This window comes from Vipera berus (genome assembly GCF_964194415.1).
Source record: "Vipera berus genome assembly, chromosome: 5".
In the NCBI taxonomy this organism is placed as follows: domain Eukaryota; kingdom Metazoa; phylum Chordata; class Lepidosauria; order Squamata; family Viperidae; genus Vipera; species Vipera berus.
In genome coordinates this window covers 83,089,358-83,111,816 of record NC_138207.1, presented here as the reverse complement: position 1 = coordinate 83,111,816, position 22,459 = coordinate 83,089,358, and the positions used below count along the sequence as shown (strand labels likewise).

Here is a 22,459-nt window from a genome sequence, read left to right as displayed (position 1 = left end):
TAGTAGAGCAGAATAACAGAATTGGAAGGGACCTTGGAGGTCTTCTAGACCAACCCACTGCTCAGACAGGAGACCCTATACTAGTGGTGGCGAACCTTTTGGAGACTGAGTGTCCACACTCCAACCCAAAACCCACTTATGTATCCTCAGGCGCCAGGTGGGCGTGGTCCATTGGGTGGCCGTGGCTGTGGTGGTAAAGGTAGACTGGGTGGAACTAATCAATCAATTCCAACATTAATAGATTTTTTTTTTCCCGCGAGAAGTTGAAATTGATTGAAGCTTTTTTTTTTGCACACGGTGGTGGAGGCCTAAGAGAAGAGGTTTTATAAAACCCATCTGAAGGCCTAGGACTGGGGCGACAACACGCGTGCCCACAGAGAGGGCTCTGCGTGCCACCTGTGGCACATGTGCCATAGGTTCGCCATCACGGCCCTATACCATTCCAGACAAGTGGCTGTCCAGTCTCTTCTTAAAAGCCTCCAATGAAGGCAAGCCGTTACATTGGTTAATTGTCCTCACTGTTAGGAAATTTCTCCTTAGTTCCACTGTAGGTTGCTTCTCTCCTTGATTAGTTTCCATCCACTGTTTCTTGTCTTGCCTTCTGGTGCTTTGGAGTTATAGGTTGATCCCCTCTTTGTGGCAGCCCCTCAAATATTGGAAGGCTGCTACCATGTCACCCCTAGTTTTTTTCACTATACTAGACTATGTATACTATATAGAGCCACTTTGAAAAGGTTCACTAGCTCTGAAATAACAAAATCAAATGGGAATCATCACAATTGGTTAATTGACCTAACAATGTACTGAAAATGCAGAAAGGCATATAGTACATTAGTATCTCACACCAACAAAACTTGGATTGCTGAGCAATGCTGAATATATCAGATATGAAGATTTGCCACTAGGTGGCACTGCATCTCCATTACAATTGAAAGGGATACAAAATAGAATACAGAATAACAGGAGTTATCCAGAAGGGACCTTGGAGGTCTTCTAGTCCAACCCCCCCTACTCAGGCAGAAGAACCTATACCATTCCAGACAAATTGCTGTCTAATCTCTTCTTTAAAAACTCCAGGGATGGAGCACCCATAACCTCTGGAGCTAAGCTGTTCCACTGATTATCCCAGAATTCCCTAGCTAGCCAGTAGGCATATAGATGTATGCGGTATTACAAAATTTGTAGATTGCCAACCAATAGCAGATCTTTGATTTGGTGGGTTCCAGCCTTATTTATTTTTTTTTTAAAAAAATCATTCTGCATCAATCTGGGGCTCTTCTGATTTTTTGATTTCCATACCCCTAATTCCAGACCACGGTCACGTTCGTTGGGATTTATGGAGGCTGTGTTTGGGAAATAAGGAATGGGCATCAGATCAATCGTCTCCCCCTAAGGTCATGAGAGAGATACCTGTCCCATCAGGGGTGCTGCGGACAAAGGTGGGCAACATCTTGACCTTGGCATGATCATGTGACTTCTTCTTGAGGCCGGCCTCCATCTCAGTCCTCATCCGCTTCTTCACCTGAAGCAGCTGTTCGTTGGTGAGCTTGAACTCTGCCAGGGTCTCTGCAATCAACCGGTGCTGCTCCGACAGCCGATAAGCTACTGCGGTCACGAAGGCCGCCCCCTTTCCGCTGCCACTCTCAGAGAGCAAGAAACGCACGTCGGAATCAGGCACTAAGCGTCGCACCATTTTCTGCAGGCGCCTGGCGTATCTGAAGAACGAGAAGGGTTACGCTCGCCTTTCGTTTGATGCACAACACAACCGCATTCACAGGCCCCGGCTAAGGTCCGGCTCACCTTGTGCCACGTTCAGCAACACTCCCGGTCATGCTAACCAGCATCTCTCCTCATGCAAAGGCATGAAAGCCATTAATATGGTATCTAGGAGTAACTAAGCCAGTTTGGTCTACTTGTTAAGGCGCTGGCCTAGAAACAGGGAGATCGTAAGTTCTAGTCTTGCCTTAGACACGAAAACTAGCTGGATGACTTTGGGCCAATCATTCTCTCTCAGTCCAAACCACCTGATAGGATGGTTATTATGGGGAAATTATGAGGAAAAAAGGGACGTGGTGGCTGAGTGGGTTAGGACGCTGAGCTTGTCGATCAGATGGTCGGCAGTTTGGCGGGTCGAATCCCGAGTGCCGCGTAGCAGAGTGAGCGCCTGTTACTCGTCCCAGCTTCTGCCAACCTAGCAGTTCGAAAGCACGTAAAAAATGCAAGTAGAAAAATAGGGACCACTACGGTGGGAAGGAAACAGTGTTCTGTGCGCCTCTGGCATCTAGTCATGCCGGCCACATGACCACGGAGACGTCCTCGGACAAGCGCTGGCTCTTCGGCTTTGAAACGGAGATGAGCACCGGCCCCTAGAGTCGGAAACAACTAGCACGCATGTGCGGGGGAACCTTTACCTTTATGAGGAAAGAGTATTGCCTTACTGATAAGGCAATAAAGGCAGGATAAAACTCTAATGAATAAATAAATAAACAACTACTATTTGAGTACTGTAGGAGCTTATCTGGTCTGAGGATAAATCAATGCAGTTGGGACCTGCCAAAGTCATCTCTGCCTGCTTTGTCCAACTGATTAACATAGCTTTTCCCTCAAGAAAACAGAGAAAGTCTTATCTCTAAAATCCCGTATCTTGTTAAGAAATGCCAGTACATAAATTATGGATTAACAGGTACAAGAAAAGGCATTTTTTGGGCTGGGGGGGAGGGGGGGGAGGAAATACCTCTGTAACAAAACAATTAAAAATAATTAGAGTTAGATCTCCAGGGGCTGAAAATCGAGACTACCCCTTCAAAGTACAATTTATAAGCATTCAGGCAGAAGGAATGGAAACAAGGTTTATTAGAAGCTAATACAAGTGTTCCTTTCCAATCTTTCAGACTATGCACTTCTCTACAGCTTTCAGAGCAAAAGAGCATCTGAAACATAACTTATCATTCGTGATGGCAATGATGGGCTACATGGGCTGTCCTTAAAAACCATTCAGAAGCTACAACTGGTCCTGACGGCCACGTCACAGGCAGTGACCAGGCATCACCGTTTGCAAAGTTGCACAGCTTCTCGGTGTCCTTTTAGGATGTAATTAATTCAAATTACTGGCCATCATCTGCGAAGCCCTATGTGGAACAGGTCCAGATTATTTGAAGAACTGCCTTCTTACCATTGTTTTGGCCCAGCTAACACATGCCAGCAGAGCTGGCATGCTTTGGATGCCTTTGATAAAACAGGACCACCTACTGGTATACTGGAAACACACCTTCTCTGTTGCAGTGCCTGCCCTGTGGAACGAGGGGCCTCTTAATATCCATAGGACTCCTACTCTGTTGGCTTTTCTGTAAAGCCTTGAAAACCTGGATGTCCTCCTGGCCTTGAATTAAAATGGTTGGAGCTGCTCCCCCACCCCCACCGCTGAATGCCTTTGGTCTATGTTTTCATTTAGATTAACCAGATCCCATCTTCATTTGTTTTGTGTTGTGTTCTTATTGTTTATTATATTGTGTGCTACCCAAAGCTGTTTGAAGTTGGGTGGGTGCCTAAATGGAAGGGAGGGAGGGAGAGAGAGAGGGAGAGGGAAGGTGGAAAGAAGACCACACTGTCTTCTCCCAGGATATTTTTCAATTCCTTAATATTACTTAGAACCCTAGGATTTCCTGAGCATCTCCCATACAATTATTAATTAGACCTGAATAGATAACGGGGGGGGGGGGAAGCATGGGAAGCCACCTTCCCCATTCCCTCATGCACGTGCACCCATGGAATAATGTTAGGCACAAAGAATCATTCGTAAAGCTGCAGCATAGAAAGATTTGTGCAAACGAAGACACAAAAATCTGATCAACTAACAATCAGCAATAAATCAGCACTAGATAAGAGTCAACAGAATTCAAAGGGCGTTGGACTCAGATCTCTTCTGGCAATGCAAGGACTCTAAAGTCTAAACATTTAACTCCCGTTCACCCAATTCTATCTGCTCTTCTCCTACAAATACTTAGCAAAATGTAATAGAAGCCACAGAGCTTTGCATGTTAGGGAGATGCTTACGGCCCTAGCAGGCAGTTTACAAATATTGTCGTCTATAAACAGCTATCCATATTAGGATGCACAGAATATGAAGTGTCCTCATATATACAGTATACTATTTATTTATCAAATTTATAAGTTACCCTCTCAACAAAGATGACTCCATTAAACTATTTTCCAGATTCTAGCCTGCGTTACTAAGTGTTCACGTTTCTCTCTATGAAGAATTCTGTTTATTTAGCTAAAGTTCAGAGGGTGTATCAGACAGCAGCATAATGTGCTGCGCAGCTGACCTTTGCTAGAGATGGCTCTTAACAGGTGCCAAGATATAAATATGGAAACCGCACAAGATCTTACTGTGGATGCATCTTGTAAAGGGATCCATCCACCCCCACCGTGGTGCGCAGCCGGCCAACTCCTTTATTTTCTCGCAGCTGACTCAGGATAGCACCCAGAGTACTTGCCACCAAGTTCGCAGAGCGGAACGACACAATGGCGCACACGTGCTGGACAGCGATGCAGTCTTCATGGGAAGGCTCAACCCCAAGACGTGTTAGTATGTCTTTGGCTTTATGCAAACCTTCTTTGCTCCTAAAACCAGGAGAGCACATGCTATGAGCTTCTAAATTTGACATAATTTGACATGACAATCTGACAGCATGTTGCTCATTCAACTTGCAGGAGATGTGGGAAGAGTCTGAGAATGGGTTACACTAATCTCATGGGAATTTCATGAGGTTTCAATAGGGAGATGGGAAGCCTGGATGGACACAACTGGATATTATCTCCTATAAAACCCAACCACCTTCTTCTCAAGAGTGTTCAGTTCTGCAATATTATACTGAATTTGGACAGAAGACATTGATTTTAAAAATGTCATGCAGCAAATCTATCAATTAGGAACATATTTGTGATGTCTTTCCTTTAAATAAGCTACACAGGCAGGAAGAAACTTTTTTTAAAAATCAAATAAAAGGATACAAACTGTGGAGGAATACATTGAAATTTCATTTCTTCCTTGTTGCAGCGACATATTGCACCAGGGGTGCCAAACTCGCAACGTCACGTGACGTGTCGCAACGTATCTCGACTTTTTTTCCATTGCCGGCAATGGGGTGGGCATGGTTTCACCATGACACATCCAGCCCACAGGCCAGCAGTTTGACACCCCTGCATTACACTATTTTGTTATTAATGGTGTTTGTATCAATGTTTATTATTATTTTGTTCAATCCACACATACCCAGGTTTCCCTGAAAATAAGACCTGGTCTTTTTTTTTGCCTCCAAAAGAGGCACTAGGTCTTATTTCCGGGGAATGTCTTACCTGCTTATCTCAGTACCGCCACAGCCAGGCCTCCAACACCCGACACCTGTCGCACTGCCGCCTGACTTCTTCTATGGCCACTTGTGGCAGGACACCACATGCTGCGTTGCACTGGTGCTGCCACTCACGGCAGGACACCACCTAGCACGTTGCAACGATGCCGACACCATGGCAGGATGCTAAGTGGACGGGGTTGCTGCTGCCGCCACGAAGCAAGGCAGGTGTCAGGGTGTGGGAGGCCTGGCTGTGAAGGCCCTGAGGTAAGCGTGTGCAGGGTGCGTGGGGTGGCTCCACCCCCCCACCCCAGCTTGATTTTTACGCTTACGCCTCACACACACCCCTCGTACAACCAGTGTGTGGGACAGAGTGAGCAGTGTCTTAACTTGGCCTTATTTTGGGGGTAGGGCTTATATTGGGCGCACACATAAAAATCAAGCTAGGGCTTATTTTTGGGATAGGCCTTATTTTCAGGGAAACACAATATATGTCCTCCCCTCCCCAACCAATTCTGCACAGACTGAAAATTTTGATTTTCAGATACAATGCGGTAATGTAAATATATACCATGACAGCTATAAATAACCCTATGACACAATATTTGTGCAAAAAAAAGGATGGATGGATGGATGGCAGTAGCAATATGAACTGAAAGACGTTACAGTGCCCTAAGACCAAACTATTGTGGAAGCAAACATATTTAAAAGACTTAAAAAAGAGAAAATACTTCCATAAATGAAAACTCAAAAAGCTTGAATCTATGGCCTGTTCCTGAAGTTATTGACAAACAAAATACAACTAATGAGCCGTATCTGGGCCTCCAATAATGTGAGTATGGCCTACAAATATGATCAGCACTTCAGAACTCTAATTATTAGAACAAAGAGGGCTAATTCTCAAGGCTGCTGAGATTCATTCAAAAGGTAAAGTCACAATCAGATTCGGATAAAGACTTCAGACATATACATCAGTGAGGTTTAACAACGTGCAGTCTGAAAACAATGGCAACTATACCAGGAAAAAAAACAGAATAAATGAAACATTCACAATTTCTGTAGTTCAGAATCTTGCAGATTCATTAAAATGATAAGCAAATTGTTGGCCGTCTTCAACTCCTGATTCATCTCTTAACGATCTCTGAATGCTGCAAAATTAACACTGGCTAGTACTATAATTTAATTTTTTTTAATGGATTAAATGCAGGTTTGGCTGTACTTCAACTAATGAAATGAATGGTATTTAAAGTGAATCGTCACTAATATTATCTCATTTACTTCAGTGGCTCCACTCTGCTTACAACTAAGCACAAATCTACAGCACTATTTAAGTTAGCCAATAATTATTCTTAAAACCCACTGATGGATTACACCCACTTCAAAACCTAGAGGAAGCTTCTGAAGTACTTACTTCTCAATGGCAGAAACATCCTTAGTTTCCAATTTCCCTTTGGTCAAAAGTTCGGGAGTGATTCGCCCTTCAAAAAGGAGGCTTTCTTTGGCCATTTTTACAAGGATAAGCCTGACAAGTTCACCCATGTACATTCCACTAACCATCTTTTCAAATCTGAAAAAGAGATTTCACAAAAAATGCCGTTCAGTCATTCAAACTAATACACAAAAAAGCGCGTCTTACTCAGAATCCATAAGGCTGCAGCTTTATGTTTACAATCTTATTCATGTAAAAAGTTTGATATTTGGGGGGGTGGGGTGTCTGTTGGAAATATTTATATATTTATATTTATTAAATTTTTATACCGCCCTTCTCCCGAGAGGGCGGTGTACAGGGCAATAAATATTAAAAACAAAATACAAAAGTTAAAAACAATTAAATATTATGCCCGATATATACAGTGATTAAAAACCAAGTTAAACCCCAACCCCCAAACCCATCAAACCAGGCCGGATTGCTCAAATAAATAAGTTTTTAGATCCCGCCGGAAGGAGCGAAGGTCGGGGGCCATCCGGAGCTCGACCGGCAAGCGGTTCCAAAGGTCTGGCGCGCCCACAGAGAATACCCTCCCCCTGGGGGCCACCAATCGACATTCTTTGATCGGAGGCACCCCGAGGAGGCCCTCCCTGTGGGAGCGCACTGGATGGAGGGAAGTTGACGCCGGCCGCAGGTGTTGCCGTAGGTAATCCGGACCCATGCCATGTAGGGCTTTGTAAGTCATTACCAACACCTTGAATCTCACAATCACAATCTCATGACCGGAGGAGGCTGCAAACTGGTGTAAATGCAGGCCAGTTACCAAGCACCCAAAACACAGTCATATGACTGCAGAGGGGAGCGGGGAAGAAAGGGGCAGCCATTTGAACTTCAAAACCAGGTTGTAGCCTTTGCAGGGGCTTCTTGTACTTATGTACGCAACTTCGGGGGTGGGGGGCTTGCTGTAACTTCATATGATTACTAAGCAAATAGTTGTAAATTGAGGATTGTCTGCAAACATTTTGGACCACAGCCATCTGTTTTCACATTTGTTGGCGTTATTTCGAATAGACAAAAGCTTTAGTAATGCATGATGGTGACATTAAGACATAATATAGTCTAGGATTAGACGATGCAAGATGTAATTATTTCAATTACAGTTGCTTCCCAGGATTAAGGGAACCCCGATCAATCTCTCTGTCAAATTCAGTCCGGATGTCTTCTAATAAGCCATCATCTCCAAATGCACCCCATTCGGTGTTGATGCACATGCGGCCTTCATCACCTTCCACCAGATCAATGTGTCTCATTTCCTCCATATAGCAGGCATTTGTACCAGTACCTTAAAAAGAAGCAAATGGGATTATGTCATCGCAAACACAAAATCAAAATTCTGTTATGAGTTATTCTGAACAAAGAATTAGTACCTATAATTAAGCCAACTTCGCAACGCTGGTCATCAAATCCACAGGTCATCATTGTCCCAACAGTGTCATTAACCACTGCCATGATGTCCGCATCATAATCCTTTAGAACGAAACAGAGTATTTTCTTATACATCAGACAATTTAATTATCAGTGTTGATCTGGATAGTCTAAATGTCAAACCCCACAAACTTTGGCACGTCAAGCACATCATTAGGTTAGCCAACAGATCATAGTTTTGTATTTTCTTCTTATTGTTACACACAAGACAGACTGTCTCCTCGAAATGTAGCATTATTTTCTTTTCAAAAAAATCCCTCATCAAAAAGCTCAAGACTCTCCCTTTGTGACTCAATCCTAGGCCTAGCCAATTTGGGACCAATAAAAAAAAAATCTACCGTGATTTGTAGCTTTGTTAAAAGCACTTGTTGTTGCTCTTACCACAACGCCTTGAGAATAATTCTCATTCAATGGAGTTTACTAATGGACTTGTTTCTACATGAAATGGGTCAATGGAGCTAAAGGGCAACAATTTTTTACTTCAGAGTGGATTGTCTAAAGCAGGGGTGTCCAACCTTGGCAACTTTAAAACCTATGGACTTCAATCCCCATGCTGTCTGGGGAATTTTGGAAGTTGAAGTCCACAAGTCTTAAAGTGGCCAAGTTGAACAACCCTGCTTTAAAGTTTTGGCCATCTGAATATATTTAACGTAGAAATCAGCCTGACAATTATCTTGACTCAATAATTTTGCTACGAATAAAATTAACAAGTACCTTACGATTTCCTAACAACTGAGAAATAACAGCAAAAGAAATCTAAATCATCTAACAATGCATGTACAAAATCAGCCAATTCATATATGCTTTATACAGATAGCCAAAACATATTCTTACCCCACGTTTCTTGATGGCTTTGTTTAAGAGACTCACTACGTCAGCTCCTTCGACACCACTTGCTTTGAAACGTTTTGTCCAGGTAATCAGAAAACCCTAGAAAAATTAAATTATTAACACACTAGCCAAATTACGGAACATTCATAATACTTCTTTCCACCAACACATCACTTATTTTGGGCAGGTGGGTTGGAATAGTTTAAAAATATTGGAAAATCTGTTCAAATGTGGAGCAATGTCAGCAAACCTCCTGCATGTCCACTTACTGAAATTCCAAGTGAGGTACTTAATGCAAGTAAAAACAAAATTAAATCACAATATTTTATTTTAGATCGAGATTAATCGATCAGAATACAAGCAATGCCACTGCATAAATATCCGTTCTATTATTCATTCTTACCGTATTTTGACTCCCCATTTCAAAACACCCCACAATTCTGGGACTAAGCAACTGCATTCAAAGATATACTTGTTCTCATATGAAAATTCTTCCCATTTGCGTGAAATTTCATTTGCATGGAACCTCATTGGTGTTGATATAATACAGGAGTCTTCAGACCTGGCCCTTTTATGATTTGTGGACTTCAACTCCCAGAATTCCTCAGCCACTGTGCCTGGCTAAAGAATTCTGGGAGTTGGAGTCCACAAGTCATAAAAGGGCCAAGTTTGAAGACCCCTGATATAATGTGATCCGTACATGAAATTCTGCAGCTTCCTATAACTTCACAGTACTAAATTTTGAAGATGGTTTTAATTCAACTGCTTTCTGAAGCAATTATACTGTAGTACTGATAACAGTACAGTACCTGTTATTATAAAGTTATATTATATTCATATCATCAGATTCTTCCAACTAAGAAAGTACAAATGTTCAGTAGGAAGTCCTTAATAAAACCTCAACCATCTTCTGATTCAGCCAGCAAGGACTCTTTTGGAAACCCTGCAAAACCAAAGAATTGAACTTGGCCATGTTTGCACAGTACATTGTTAGTGGCACCAAATCAGGTTTGATTCCTGAACACGCTATGGACAAATACTCACCATCTACAACTACTGTATAATAATAATAATAATGATGATGATAATGATAATAATAATAATGATGATAATGATGATGATAATGATGATGATGATGATGATGATGATGATAATAATAATAATAATAATAATAATAAATAATAAGTGTTTCAAAGACACCCTGATAATCTCTTTGATCCTACCCATCCATGATAACTCTCTTCTTCCTTTGTGCCTAATTCCTCAACCTGGCCAAGAATAGACATTCTTCTTGTCCATTATTCATTCATAGCACACATTTAAATTATATGAAATTTGGCTTGCTAATAATCACCTCAAAGGAGCAGTCACTCTTTAGTTGATCCAGGATAGATCTTTTTTTTCTTGCAGTTCGTGGTATCTTAATAGCCATTTCAAGTTTTTTAATCTGATGGCATCTGTCTTCTTTTGCTTGTAACCAGCTTCCATAGCTGTACATAACCTCCAGAAAGGCCACTGTAGTAACATGCTGATCCTCATAGTCACTATGCCTTTGTCCTTCATGATCTCAGTGATTCTGTTATTCTGCTAAATGACTGTTTTTCTTCCTAGAATTAATGTCTTTTTATTTTTCCAGTACGTTGCTCATCTTTATCAGCTCTTGAGCAAAGAAAACAAAACTATTTTTTTTATTTTTATTCCATTTATATCCCGCCCTTCTCCGAAGACTCAGGGCGGCTTACAAGCTTAGCAGTAGCCTTCATTCTATGTATATGCCTGCTTATTAGGGCTTTCACACACACCCCAAGCGGCATTATTACAAAGTCAGCTTAATTGCCCCCAACAATCTGGGTCCTCATTTTACCTACCTCGGAAGGATGGAAGGCTGAGTCAACCTTGAGCCTGGTGGGATGCGAACCTGCACTAATTGCAGGCAGCTGGTGTTACTTAAGGAGGCATTAACCCACTGCTCCACCAAGGCTCTATCCACTATCCACTACCTTCATATTTTTGTCAACTATAGGATTGCTAAGCGTACAAGTGAATATTATTTACTGCTAACCTAGATTTTTCACGTTCTATGTTTACTTGCCTAATGAGCAAAATTTTCTATTCTTTCAGCAAAGAATGTGGTGTTGTCTGCAAATCTCAAATTATTAGGCTTCTCCATCTTTTTCCATCTTGCTATTCTTTGTTTGCTGTTTTTTTTGAATTACACAAATGCAAGGGCAATAATCCCTGTCTCATTTTTCTTCCCATTGTGCACAATTTTATCCTTACTAATTCATAATTACACACACACATATCCTAGCATCATTTACATCAGTATTTCTCAACTTTGGCAACTTGAAGTTGTGTGGACTTCGAATCCCAGAATTCACCAACCAGAAAACCATTGATCTACACAGTTAAAGGCCTTGTTCAAGTCAATGAAACGAAAGGAAATCTTGCATTCTCTTGTTGTCTCCATTATTCATTTCATGCTACTTAACCTATGACGTGTCCCTCTGCCTTTTTGGAAACCTTCCTATTAATGCAGCATTTCTGTCCCTTTGCAGGGGCCTATTTTTCTTTATAAGATCCTATGCAAAATTTTGCTAGCATTAGGAATGAGCATGTAACCTGGGTATCTGTTTCTTTGGTGTTCACAACTTTTTTTTTCAAAATCACACCATTTCACTCCAAATTTGTTGATACAGAGCTATTACAACTTTAATTGCCTCTTCTGTAACTCTAAATAGTTCAGAAGGTGTTCAGTGACTATCACACAATACATTTAAGAACACCTTTCTAGGATCTCATACAACTGTTGATTACAAAGGCTGCTTGCAAATCACCCTCTATGATAAATTTAATCCTACTAATGCAGGGGTGTCAAACCGCCAGCCTGGACGCGTCACCGGGACACCACGCCCACCCCATTGCCGGCAATGGTGAAAAAGCTCCGATACATTGCGTGACATCACGAGTTTGACATGTCTGTACTAATGTAAGGAAAACCAGGAATTCATTGTGTAAAGCTGCGATAGGCTGCAATAAGAGTTACTGGCCTGATACAGAGTTCCCAGGAGATATATTCACTATTTAAATATCAGAAAGCTGAGTCTAAAATGTGAATGCACCCAATGAGCACCCAATCCACTTTATAAAAACAGTGTCAATGCTGCTAACATTGGATGTTCTTGCTTGACAACGTAGAAATGTAGCCTTCCTTTAACTCGTATATTACTTTTAGAGCTAGAACTGGTGGACGCTGGGGGGAGTAGGGAGAATGTATCTCAAGACTGTAATAAGAGAAGATAAGAATTTGGCGGGTTGTTAAACAGGAGGGAAAGTTTGCATTTTAAACTAATTGGAGAATGTGATTTATGACGTTTAAATTAAGGGAGGGAATTGTGTTTGATACATGTGTTCAGGGGAGAATTCAGATCTTGGCTTAATGTCATGGTTCCAACAAATGCAGTACTTCAAAAAAACTTCAAGGCATTGTTTATCTTAAAGAATCTTTTATTATACTTGGGCTTCTAATATGTACCTGCCGGAAGCTATGCAAGTATAATAAAAGATTCTTTAAGGTAAACAATGCCTTGAAGTTCTTTGAAGTACTGTATTTGTCAGAACCATGACAAACAGTTTCCTATGTTCTACCCACAATGTAGGTTCTGCAAACCTGTGATTAGACATACCTCATCTAGTTTAGATTGCCTACATGGGAATGAAAATGTGAACCCAACAGGTAATTTCTTGTCCTTAATTTCTTGTTTCTCCATGAAGTCTCCCAGACATTCAGCAACATGATCAAAAAGCTGAGAAGGAAGCAAAACAAAGATAAAAGAATGTTAAGAAGTAATCTAATAATATTAATTACAATAGTAGAAATGCATTACAAGTCATAACATAAAAATGAGAAAAAATGATTAAAGAACCCTAACTACTACTTTTGTGGCAACAATTGATTATTTCAGATTAGGACAGTTTCTTTTTTTTATATTACTTTAACAAAAAATAAATACCATGAAATTTAGGAAGCAGCACCACGTGGAAAAAATAAACCAAATCTCATACAATACTCCTGATCCACTTATAAATATTGTGGTATTGTGAACTAATTGTGTGATCATACTTTATTAAGGAGGCCAAGCTTAATGCTTTCTAGGCTATGGCATTTTAACAATGTATTTTTCTATTTACCCAGAGTATCGATCCCATGCAAAAAAACTGATTATTTCTTAAAAGTACACCCAGAAATTGCTTAATATTTAACATGCAAAATGGGTGTGCCTAATGCAGCATAATGCAAGCAAATGATGCAGAGTTTGATTAGAATATGATGTCAAGGCTGTGTCTCTTCCCATGCTATGGAATAGGTCTGACAACAAGTGCTACAATAAGGGAATAGGAACTAACAGCCCCGTACAATAATATCGCTGAACTAGAGTGCCTGATGATCTTCACCAAGAGTTCATCCTCATTAAGCCAAACACAAATTACTTCATTTTTTACAAAGCTCTTTAACCACATTCTTATTTATTTTCCCCTCAAAATTCTGGAAAAACATCCTTTTTTTCTACATTTTCAGCGAAGTCAAAAATATAACACGGCCATTCCAGATAAAGGTAAAGGTAAAGGTTCCCCCGCACATGCGTGCTAGTCGTTTCCGACTCTAGGGGCCGGTGCTCATCTCCGTTTCAAAGCTGAAGAGCCAGCGCTTGTCTGAGGACGTCTCCGTGGTCATGTGGCCGGCATGACTAGACGCCAGAGGCGCACGGAACGCTGTTACCTTCCCACCGTAGTGGTCCCTATTTTTCTACTTGCATTTTTTACGTGCTTTCGAACTGCTAGGTTGGCAGAAGCTGGGACAAGTAACAGGCGCTCACTCTGTTACGCGGCACTCGGGATTCGACCCGCCAAACTGCCGACCATCTGATCGACAAGCTCAGCGTCCTAACCCACTGAGCCACTGCGTCCCCCATTCCAGATAGCTGTGAACAAAAGTCAAAAATATAACACGGCCATTCCAGATAGCTGTGAACCTAACAGATCAGTAGAGTGCCAGATAGGGAAGATCATTATTACCGGTATGTTTTCTATTTTGAGATTTAAAACAAAACAAAAAAAAACACTGATGATCTGCATCTTAATGTGACCAGATCTATTAATGTGACCAGATCTATTAAATTGTTATGTGTAACTTAATGTCACCGGGAAATCAAACGCCATTTGCCAAGTAGAATCAAGCCTGAAAATAATGGCAAGTCATAATGCATTTATTTATAAATGGTTTGATCTTCGTTCATTAAAAATAATAAAGAATGAAAGTATCCAGTCTGGGAAGTGATATATATTTTGATGGCGAACCTATAAGAGATGTGTGTCAAAGCTGACACGCCACAAAGTTCTGTATGGCACACTAGCATTTAACCCAATGTTCGCCAACATCTGACAACTACGCTCAAAAGCATGCCCCGTTCTCATGTGTGGCCTCCAGAGCCTCTGAAAAACATGCAAGAACCATGCTGCGCTTTCGCAAAGTTTCTGGAGACTGCAGAAGTCATGGAAGAGTTATTTTCCAAAGCTGCTGCAGCAAGAATGAAGAGCTCATGTGACCACAGCAACCTCAGGTAGGCAATAGAGGCCTATCAACAAAAGAGAACACCCATCTGAAAGTAAGCAGCATGCAGCAGACCCTGGGGAACAATTTGTGTGGTTTGTGGGGGCAGTTGCACCATTCCACAAGGCTTGCATGCCTTGGAGAATGGCACGGGGCGGCCTTTTTGAGTGACAGCACTGGTGCAACAGCGGAAGTTGAGGACCTTCACTGTTGCCGAGGGCTGCTTCACAGTAACCCAGATTGTGTAGTGGGGGCAGTGAGAGATAGAGAATTGTCTCTCTTTTAGTCAGGGAGGAGGCAGCTGTGGTGACAAGGTAGGAGAGTCAAGCTAGACCACGGGTCGGCAACCCACTGCTCCGGAGCCGCATGCGGCTCTTTGAGCCATCTCCTGCGGTTCCCAGCCGCCTGGTGCGCGCGCACCTCTTCGAACGGGCAGTGGTGCGCGCGCACCTCTCCAAATGGAGAGTGGCACCGCCCGTTCCGAGAGGTGCGCGTGCACCTTTCTGAAGAGCGGAGGTGCGCGCGCACCTCTCCAAGCTGCCGCCATCCCGTCCGGAGACCTGCCGCGTTCGTCAAACATTGACGAACACGGCAGCTGTGCAAACGGGATGGCGGCGGTTTGGAGAGTGCGCGCACACCTCTCCCAAGCCGCCGCCGTCCGGAGACCTGCCAACGTTTGGGGAGGTTTGGGGAGGTGCGCGCGCACCTACGGTCATTCGAAGAGGTGCGTGTGCACCTCTCGGAATGGGTAGCGGCGCCGCTTCTTGCGAAAGCTGCCGCGGCCCATCTGCAAAGCTGCCGCTTTCGGCAGCTTTGCAGACGGGCCGCGGCAGCTTTCCCAAGAAGCGGGGCCGCTGCCCGTTTGCGCGGAGGTACGGAGACCTGCCGACGTTTGGGGAGGTGCGCGCACACCTACGGTCATTTGGAGAGGTGCGCGCGCACCTCTCAGAATGGGTAGCGGCGCCGCTTCTTGCGAAAGCTGCTGCGGCCAGTCTGCAAAGCTGCCGAAAGCGGCAGCTTTGCAGACAGGCCGTCGCCGTCGCACAACCGGGAACCGGTTCCATCATACATAAAAAAAGGCAACTGCGCGCGTCCGCACATGCGCAAGAAAAACCCATTTTGCGCATGCGCAAAACGTTTTTTGCGCATGCACGTGCATGGACGCACGCACGCGGCTCCCACTTTTTTTTATGTGTGGTGGAACCGGTTTCCAGTGCCTCTTTTCCTTTTTCGGGTTGCCGACCCCTGAGCTAGACCCTTCCCAAATTTTTTGATACTCCAAGCCCAAAGGGGTTTTCATCGCTATTATACTTCATCCAATACCAACAGCTAGCACAGCTTTAAATAAGTGCTGCAAATTTATCATCAGCTGCTGCTACACTTGCTAACTCACACATTGTGTGATGCCTACAAAGACTGGTGAGGTGCTTCAGTGAAAACAATCCGTGAGGCAAATCAGAACCTTTGATCACAAGATCACCGGAGGTGCTTTCTCATTCTGCCACGATCATGCTGGAAGCAACCAGGCTAAAGTTTTCAAGAGCTAATCAGCAGCAAAAACAGAAATCATCTTGGCGCCGCCCATCTCAAAGTAAGAATTTTTTGCGTTAGCGATGCCAAAGGATGCCAGAGAAGAGCGCCATTGCCAAACAGGCCTAATCATCATCCTTTAGGTTCAACAGCCATGCTGCCAGAGCACAGAGCCCCAGTCATGAATGTACATCTTGGGAAAAGCAAGAGAAATGACAATGGACGGTGTCGTGAAAGCTTTAAGAAAGCAGCATCAGTGGACAGCAGATACCAATTCTGTAACTTACATAAAGAGATATAAGTGGAGGAAGTAGGAGAAATTCTCCTGCCTTCAACAACCATCCATATAATGTCCGCAGCTTAAGCTGCTGGCTGCAAAATGCATACATAAGAATCGAGACAGAAAAATCCTCTGGTGAAAAAAGTAAACACAGAAGATCTACCATACAACAAAATATAGCAATCAGGCAAAGGAGCTTCAAATATGAAAACTAAAGTTTCCTCCTTGCTGACTTGTTTCCCTAAAACAGACTGCTTTGGCCCTTCTGTAAAAAAAACCTCCCTTGTAGTACCATCCACTGACTGGGTTCACACAGCATACATAAAACCCAAAAGTTGGTTAGTGCAAACACACCCTTTTGCACATGGTTGTTCTATTAATTATACCATCTGAACACCCAATATGTTCAGGCACCTGTAATCTTGTTTATACTTTTTTTATTTTTAATCAAATCAGGCCAAATATATTTCATTACAATATTTGAGCAGCCAATCCTTTTAATAAAGATGTTAGCATTCTCCATTTCTTTCAAGTAACGTTAAAAGTTGAAATAGAGATACTTTTCAGCTTATGACCACAACTGGTCACAATTACAATAAGATTTTTGTTTGTAAGTCATTACAGTTATAAGTTGACTGAACCCAATTTTAGAACAGTTTTCCAGGAGTCACTGAGTCCATGGGTCAGTAAGCAAATCTCACCGTCCTAAGGGCGAACCCATTCTTACAAACAGGCCTTTTTCCCCAAAACCACCAAAAAACCAGCACAAATTGCAATGGTGTGACTGCAGGATGCTGCAACCAGTAGAGGTATACCTACACTGTTCCTCCCAAAATTCACAAGGATGTATCCATGAAGTTATTGGAATAACGTTCAACTCTAGGAAATAATTTATTTTTTTTATTCTCAAGAAAGCATGCAAAGGATGGCCGCCTAAGGCACTGTACTGAAGAATTTTCTTCTAAACAAAGTCACATCTTAAAAATGTTTAATGATACTCACCCATCCCAGGACACAGTAAAGAAAAATAAAGATGGGTATAAAAAACATATGAAGAAACAGAATAAACAGAAATACATATTTTTAACTCAGGACTAAGCCAGTACATCCCCGCTCATCTCAGAGGACTTCTCTGCTAGTTCAGCTAGCTTTCACTGCCTACTTGATGTACGCTCTACTTTTCTATGCTAGTGAGCAAAACTGCCATGTTTGTAATAGGTGAACTAGAAGAAATTACTACAAAAGGACAATTTTTGTAATAAAATCTGGCATTCTCCACCTGTTTTTCAGCAAGAAAAGGGCGAGGGAAAATTTATCCCAAAATGTACTTTCTAACTTGTCAAGAAACATGTTTTAGGATTTTCAATATTCCATTTCCTTGAATATTAAAATTACAAATTAATTTTGTTTTTCCTTTCAAAGTTAAGGAAACCCAAGAGATCATCCCAACTTAACAAGCAATGAGGGAAGCGTTCACAATGTTAATTATAGACTTAAAGAGGAATCTACCCGTGTGCCAGTGCCATGCGTAATATCTTCTGGCGTGTCGTAAATCTCAGTTTCCATTTGCACCATCTGCTTTTTCTCGTGTGAGACTTTTACTCTCAAAATTCGGAAGAAAGACCCACCAAGATCCAGAGCAATGAAATCTCCTCTCTCTGTTGGGAAGAAAGAGATGTCACTTTAGGCATTAGAAGAAGGCATTTACATTTTCCCACCCATTAAGTAAACTACCATTAGTGTACTACGCAAGCAGGTCTGTGCTCCTGACCTTTTCTAACTTAGGAAATTATCATTTTCCGATCTAGGTAGTAATCTTGAATCATTCTGAAATTAAGATTACCCATTAACATAGTCATTGTAACAAGATAAATTGCTCTGTGCGTACACACTAGACAAATACAAAAAGACCACACACACGGTGTACTTCAACTTCCCCAAAATTTTTCCAAGCTCTGCACCAGGCCACAAGAAGTGCAGATGGGATGGGAATACAGTTTCCAGATAATAGGTCAATCCAGACGGCAAAGATGTTGAATTCTTTTTTAAGCACAATTCTCCTTTCAGGTACAATTTTGTTTTGATAAGCCAGCATCCTCAACCACCTTGCAGTTTTAACCAACTTTACTGAACAGTTCCATGGGGCATGGGAGGAGAGAGGAAGGAAGGAAAGAGCACTGACTACAGGTAGTCCTCCACTTACAACAATTCACTCAGTGACCATTCAAAGTTACAATGGTACTGAAAAAAGCAACTTGTGGCCATTTTTCACACTTACGACCACTGGACCATCCCCATGGTCACATGATCAAAATTCAGAGGCCTAGCAACTGACCCGTATTTATGACAATTACAGTGTCCGGGTGTGTGTGTGTGTGTGTGTCATGTGATCACCTTTTGTGACCTTATGACCAACAAGGTCAATAGGGAAGCCAGATTCACTAAATAACCATGTTATTAACTTTACAACTGCAGTGATCCGCTTAGCCGCTGTGGAAAGAAAGATCGCAAAATGGGGGGAAATTCACGTAACAAATGTTTCACTTAGCAACAGAAACATTGGGCCAAATTGTGGTTGTGAGTCAAGGACCACCCATAAAACTACTGGAACTGTTTCCCTTCTAGGCAACGTTGGTGAGCAGCAGAAGAATGAAGGGCGCTGCTCTCTATCACTCTGAGGTCCTCTCCCAGCAATCAAATTATAACTGAAGAGACTTCTTCTAAGACACAGGGCTCGGCAACCTTGGCTCTTTTATGACTCGTGGACTTCAACTCCCAGAATTCCTGAGCCAGCAGGGCTCAGCATGGAAACCTCTCCATTTCTCCTCAGCGTGGCTGGCTCAGGAATTCTGGGAGTTTATTTTTTTTATTTATTTTATTGCATTTATTTACCGCCCTTTCCCTCAGGACGGTTTACAGGGAGTTAAAAATCAACCATACAAAAGTTAAAACCCAATTTAAAAAAATATTAAATCAACCCTGTACTATTAAAAACCCCAATTAAAATGAATGTCTCCTCAGCCTGGGCCCGAGAGCTCAAAGAGCCAGGTCTTCAGGCCCCGGCGGAATGATCGGAGGTCGGGAGCAGTCCTCAGCTCCACCGGCAGCTGGTTCCAGAGGGCAGGTGCCCCCACTGAGAAGGCCCTATCCCTGGGTGTCACCCGCCAGCAATCTCTTACCGGCGGGACGCTGAGCAGACCCTCCCTGTGGGAGCGCACTGGGCGAAGGGCGTTTGATGCCGGCAGCAGGTGTTCCCTCAAATACCCCGGACCCAGGCCATGTAGGGCTTTATAGGTGATAACCAGCACCTTGAATTTCACCCGGAGGGCAACCGGAAGCCAATGCAGCTCGCGGAGTAGAGGTGTTACATGGGAGTATCGGGAAACCCCCATTACAACTCGCGCGGCCGCATTCTGCACCAGTTGAAGCCTCCGAGTGGTCTTCAAGGGCAGCCCCATGTAGAGAGCGTTACAGTAGTCCAAACGGGAGGTCACAAGCGCATGAGTAACTGTGCGTAGGGCGTCTCGGTCCAGATAGGGACGCAACTGGCGCACCAGGCGAACCTGTGCAAAAGCCCCCCTGGTCACGGCTCCTATGTGATCTTCAAAATTGAGCCGTGAATCCAGGAGGACGCCCAAGTTGCGAGCCCTATCAACGGGGGGTAACACCTCACCCCCCATCGTTAGAGGTGGAATAACTTGGTTAACCCGAGATGCTGATATGCACAGCCACTCAGTCTTGGCGGGATTGAGACGAAGCCTGTTTCTCCCCATCCAGACCTGAACCGCCTCCAGGCACCGGGACATCACGGAGATGGCATCACTGGGTTGGTTCGGGGTGGAAAGAAAAAGTTGGGTATCATCAGCGTACTGGTGATACCCCACCCTGAAGCCACGAATGATCTCGCCCAGCGGCTTCATATAGATGTTGAACAGGAGAGGCGAGAGAACCGACCCCTGAGGGACTCCACAAATGAGAGGCCTCGGGGCGGATCTCTGCCCTCCCGTCAACACCGACTGCGAGCGGCCCTGGAGGTAGGAGGAGAACCACCGTAAAACGGTGCCTCCCACTCCCAACCCCCTGAGACGCCGCAGCAGGATACCATGGTCGATGGTATCGAAAGCCGCTGAGAGATCTAATAGGACCAGGACAGAGGAGCAACCTGTTGTGACTCAGGGCCAGCCTGTGGGTCCGGCAGCCGGCTCAGATGTCTCGGATGACTCGGATGAGGGGGAGGAGGAGTGTGTGGAAGACGAACCGGCTGATGATGGTTTGGAGGCTTCGCAGAGCCCCCAGCCGGGGCCCTCTTCTCAGCTGCGTGAGCCCGATAGTGCGGAGGATGATGACCCACAGCTGGCCCTGTTCAAGGACGCCCGACGCAGGAGGCAGTCGAGCAGGAACAAACAGAGAAAGGCTGTGGGACTCCTCGGGAGGAGGCACAGGGAGGCCACGCCCTGATCTCTAAATAAAAGGAGTGTTTGGGGAAGGGCTGGTTGCTGTAAGCAACCCTTCCGTTTGAGGATTCAAGTTCCAGTGTTTTTGTTTCTTGTTCTGTTGTTTGAGTAATAAATCTTGGCAGACGCTTTTCAGCCTCAGACGCTCTCCAGTCTCTACTGTTTGAACAGGGGTTTGCCTTATTGCAAGGCCGGTAGCAGGCTGGTTCAGAACACAACCCCTGTCCCTTGCCCTCCAGAGATCATTCACCAGCGCGACCAATGCCGTCTCCGTGCTGTGTCCGGGCCTGAAACCCGATTGGTACGGGTCCAGATAATCAGTTTCCTCCAGGAACAGAGGGAGCTGATGCGCCACCACACTCTCAACAACCTTCGCCAGAAAGCGAAGGTTGGAGACTGGACGGTAGTTGTCTAAAGCAGCCGGGTCCAAAGCAGGCTTCTTGAGAAGGGGTCTCACCACCGCCTCCTTCAAGGCGGCAGGGAAGACACCCTCCTTCAAAGAAGCAGTTATTACTGCATGGAACCAGCCTCGTGTTCCCTCCTGAGCCGCATAAGCTAGCCAGGAGGGGCATGGATCCAACAAACAGGTGGTGGTGCTCAGTCTCCCCATGATCCTGTCCACATCATCAGGGGAAACAGGGTCGAACTCAGTCCAGATAACGTGCTCAAGACCGCCTGATTCCTCCACATCAGACTCTGCCCAGTCAGAGTCCAGGCCGGTCCGGATCTGAGCGATTTTGTCCGCCAGATGATGACTAAACTCCTCGGCTCGTCCCTGCAAGGGATCCTCTCCCACCTCCTGGTTAAGGAGGGAGCGAGTCACCCTAAACAGGGCGGCCGGGCGATTATCTGCGGACGCGATAAGGGCGGCAAAGTAGTTAGACTTCGCCGTCCTTATCACCGCAAGATAAGACCTTATAAAGGTTCTTAACTGCAATCGGTCGGATTCGGATCGGCTGGATCTCCAACCGCTCTCTAGACCTCGTCTCCGACGCTTCATCTCCCGGAGCTCCACAGAGAACCATGGGGCCCAACGGGATCTGCGCCGGGTCAGAGGTCGCGTGGGTACAACGCAGTCAAGTGCCCTGGTGGCAGCCGTTTCCCAGGCCTCCACCAGAGCATCGACTGGGCGGTGGGTAAGGGTGATAGGTATAGGCCCAAGCGCCCTCTGGAACCGATCCGGGTCCATTAGGCGCCTGGGGCGGAACCACCTGGTCGGTTCCGCCGCCCAGCGGCGGGGGGTGGCATGACGGAAAACCAGCCTCAGGAGGTGGTGATCTGACCATGACAGAGGGGTGATGGACGGGGAGCCCCCTCCCAGATCATCCAACCACTGTCCAGACAGGAATACCAGGTCGAGAGTATGATCCCCCACATGAGTCGGGCCCTCAATAACCTGGGTCAGGCCCATGGCTGTCATGGAAGCCATGAACTCCCGAGCTAACTCCGACGACCCTCCCAGTGACGGCAGGTTGAAGTCACCCAGGA

The 22,459-nt window shown here is 44.3% G+C and overlaps 1 protein-coding gene across 3 annotated transcripts in view; it reads right to left on the bottom strand.

Annotated features, from left to right (window-relative positions):
* HK1 (hexokinase 1) overlaps positions 1-22,459 on the bottom strand; it is a 77,351-nt gene that overhangs the window by 19,057 nt on the left and 35,835 nt on the right. For all 3 annotated transcript variants that reach the window (XM_081329305.1, XM_081329306.1, XM_081329304.1), the window contains 8 exons: positions 18,027-18,175; positions 12,783-12,902; positions 9,100-9,195; positions 8,208-8,307; positions 7,939-8,122; positions 6,763-6,918; positions 4,390-4,623; positions 1,411-1,715 (listed from right to left, as the gene is read on the bottom strand). In XM_081329305.1, the coding sequence (XP_081185431.1) occupies positions 1,411-1,715; positions 4,390-4,623; positions 6,763-6,918; positions 7,939-8,122; positions 8,208-8,307; positions 9,100-9,195; positions 12,783-12,902; positions 18,027-18,175 (1,344 nt within the window). The remainder of the gene's footprint in view (positions 1-1,410; positions 1,716-4,389; positions 4,624-6,762; positions 6,919-7,938; positions 8,123-8,207; positions 8,308-9,099; positions 9,196-12,782; positions 12,903-18,026; positions 18,176-22,459) is intronic.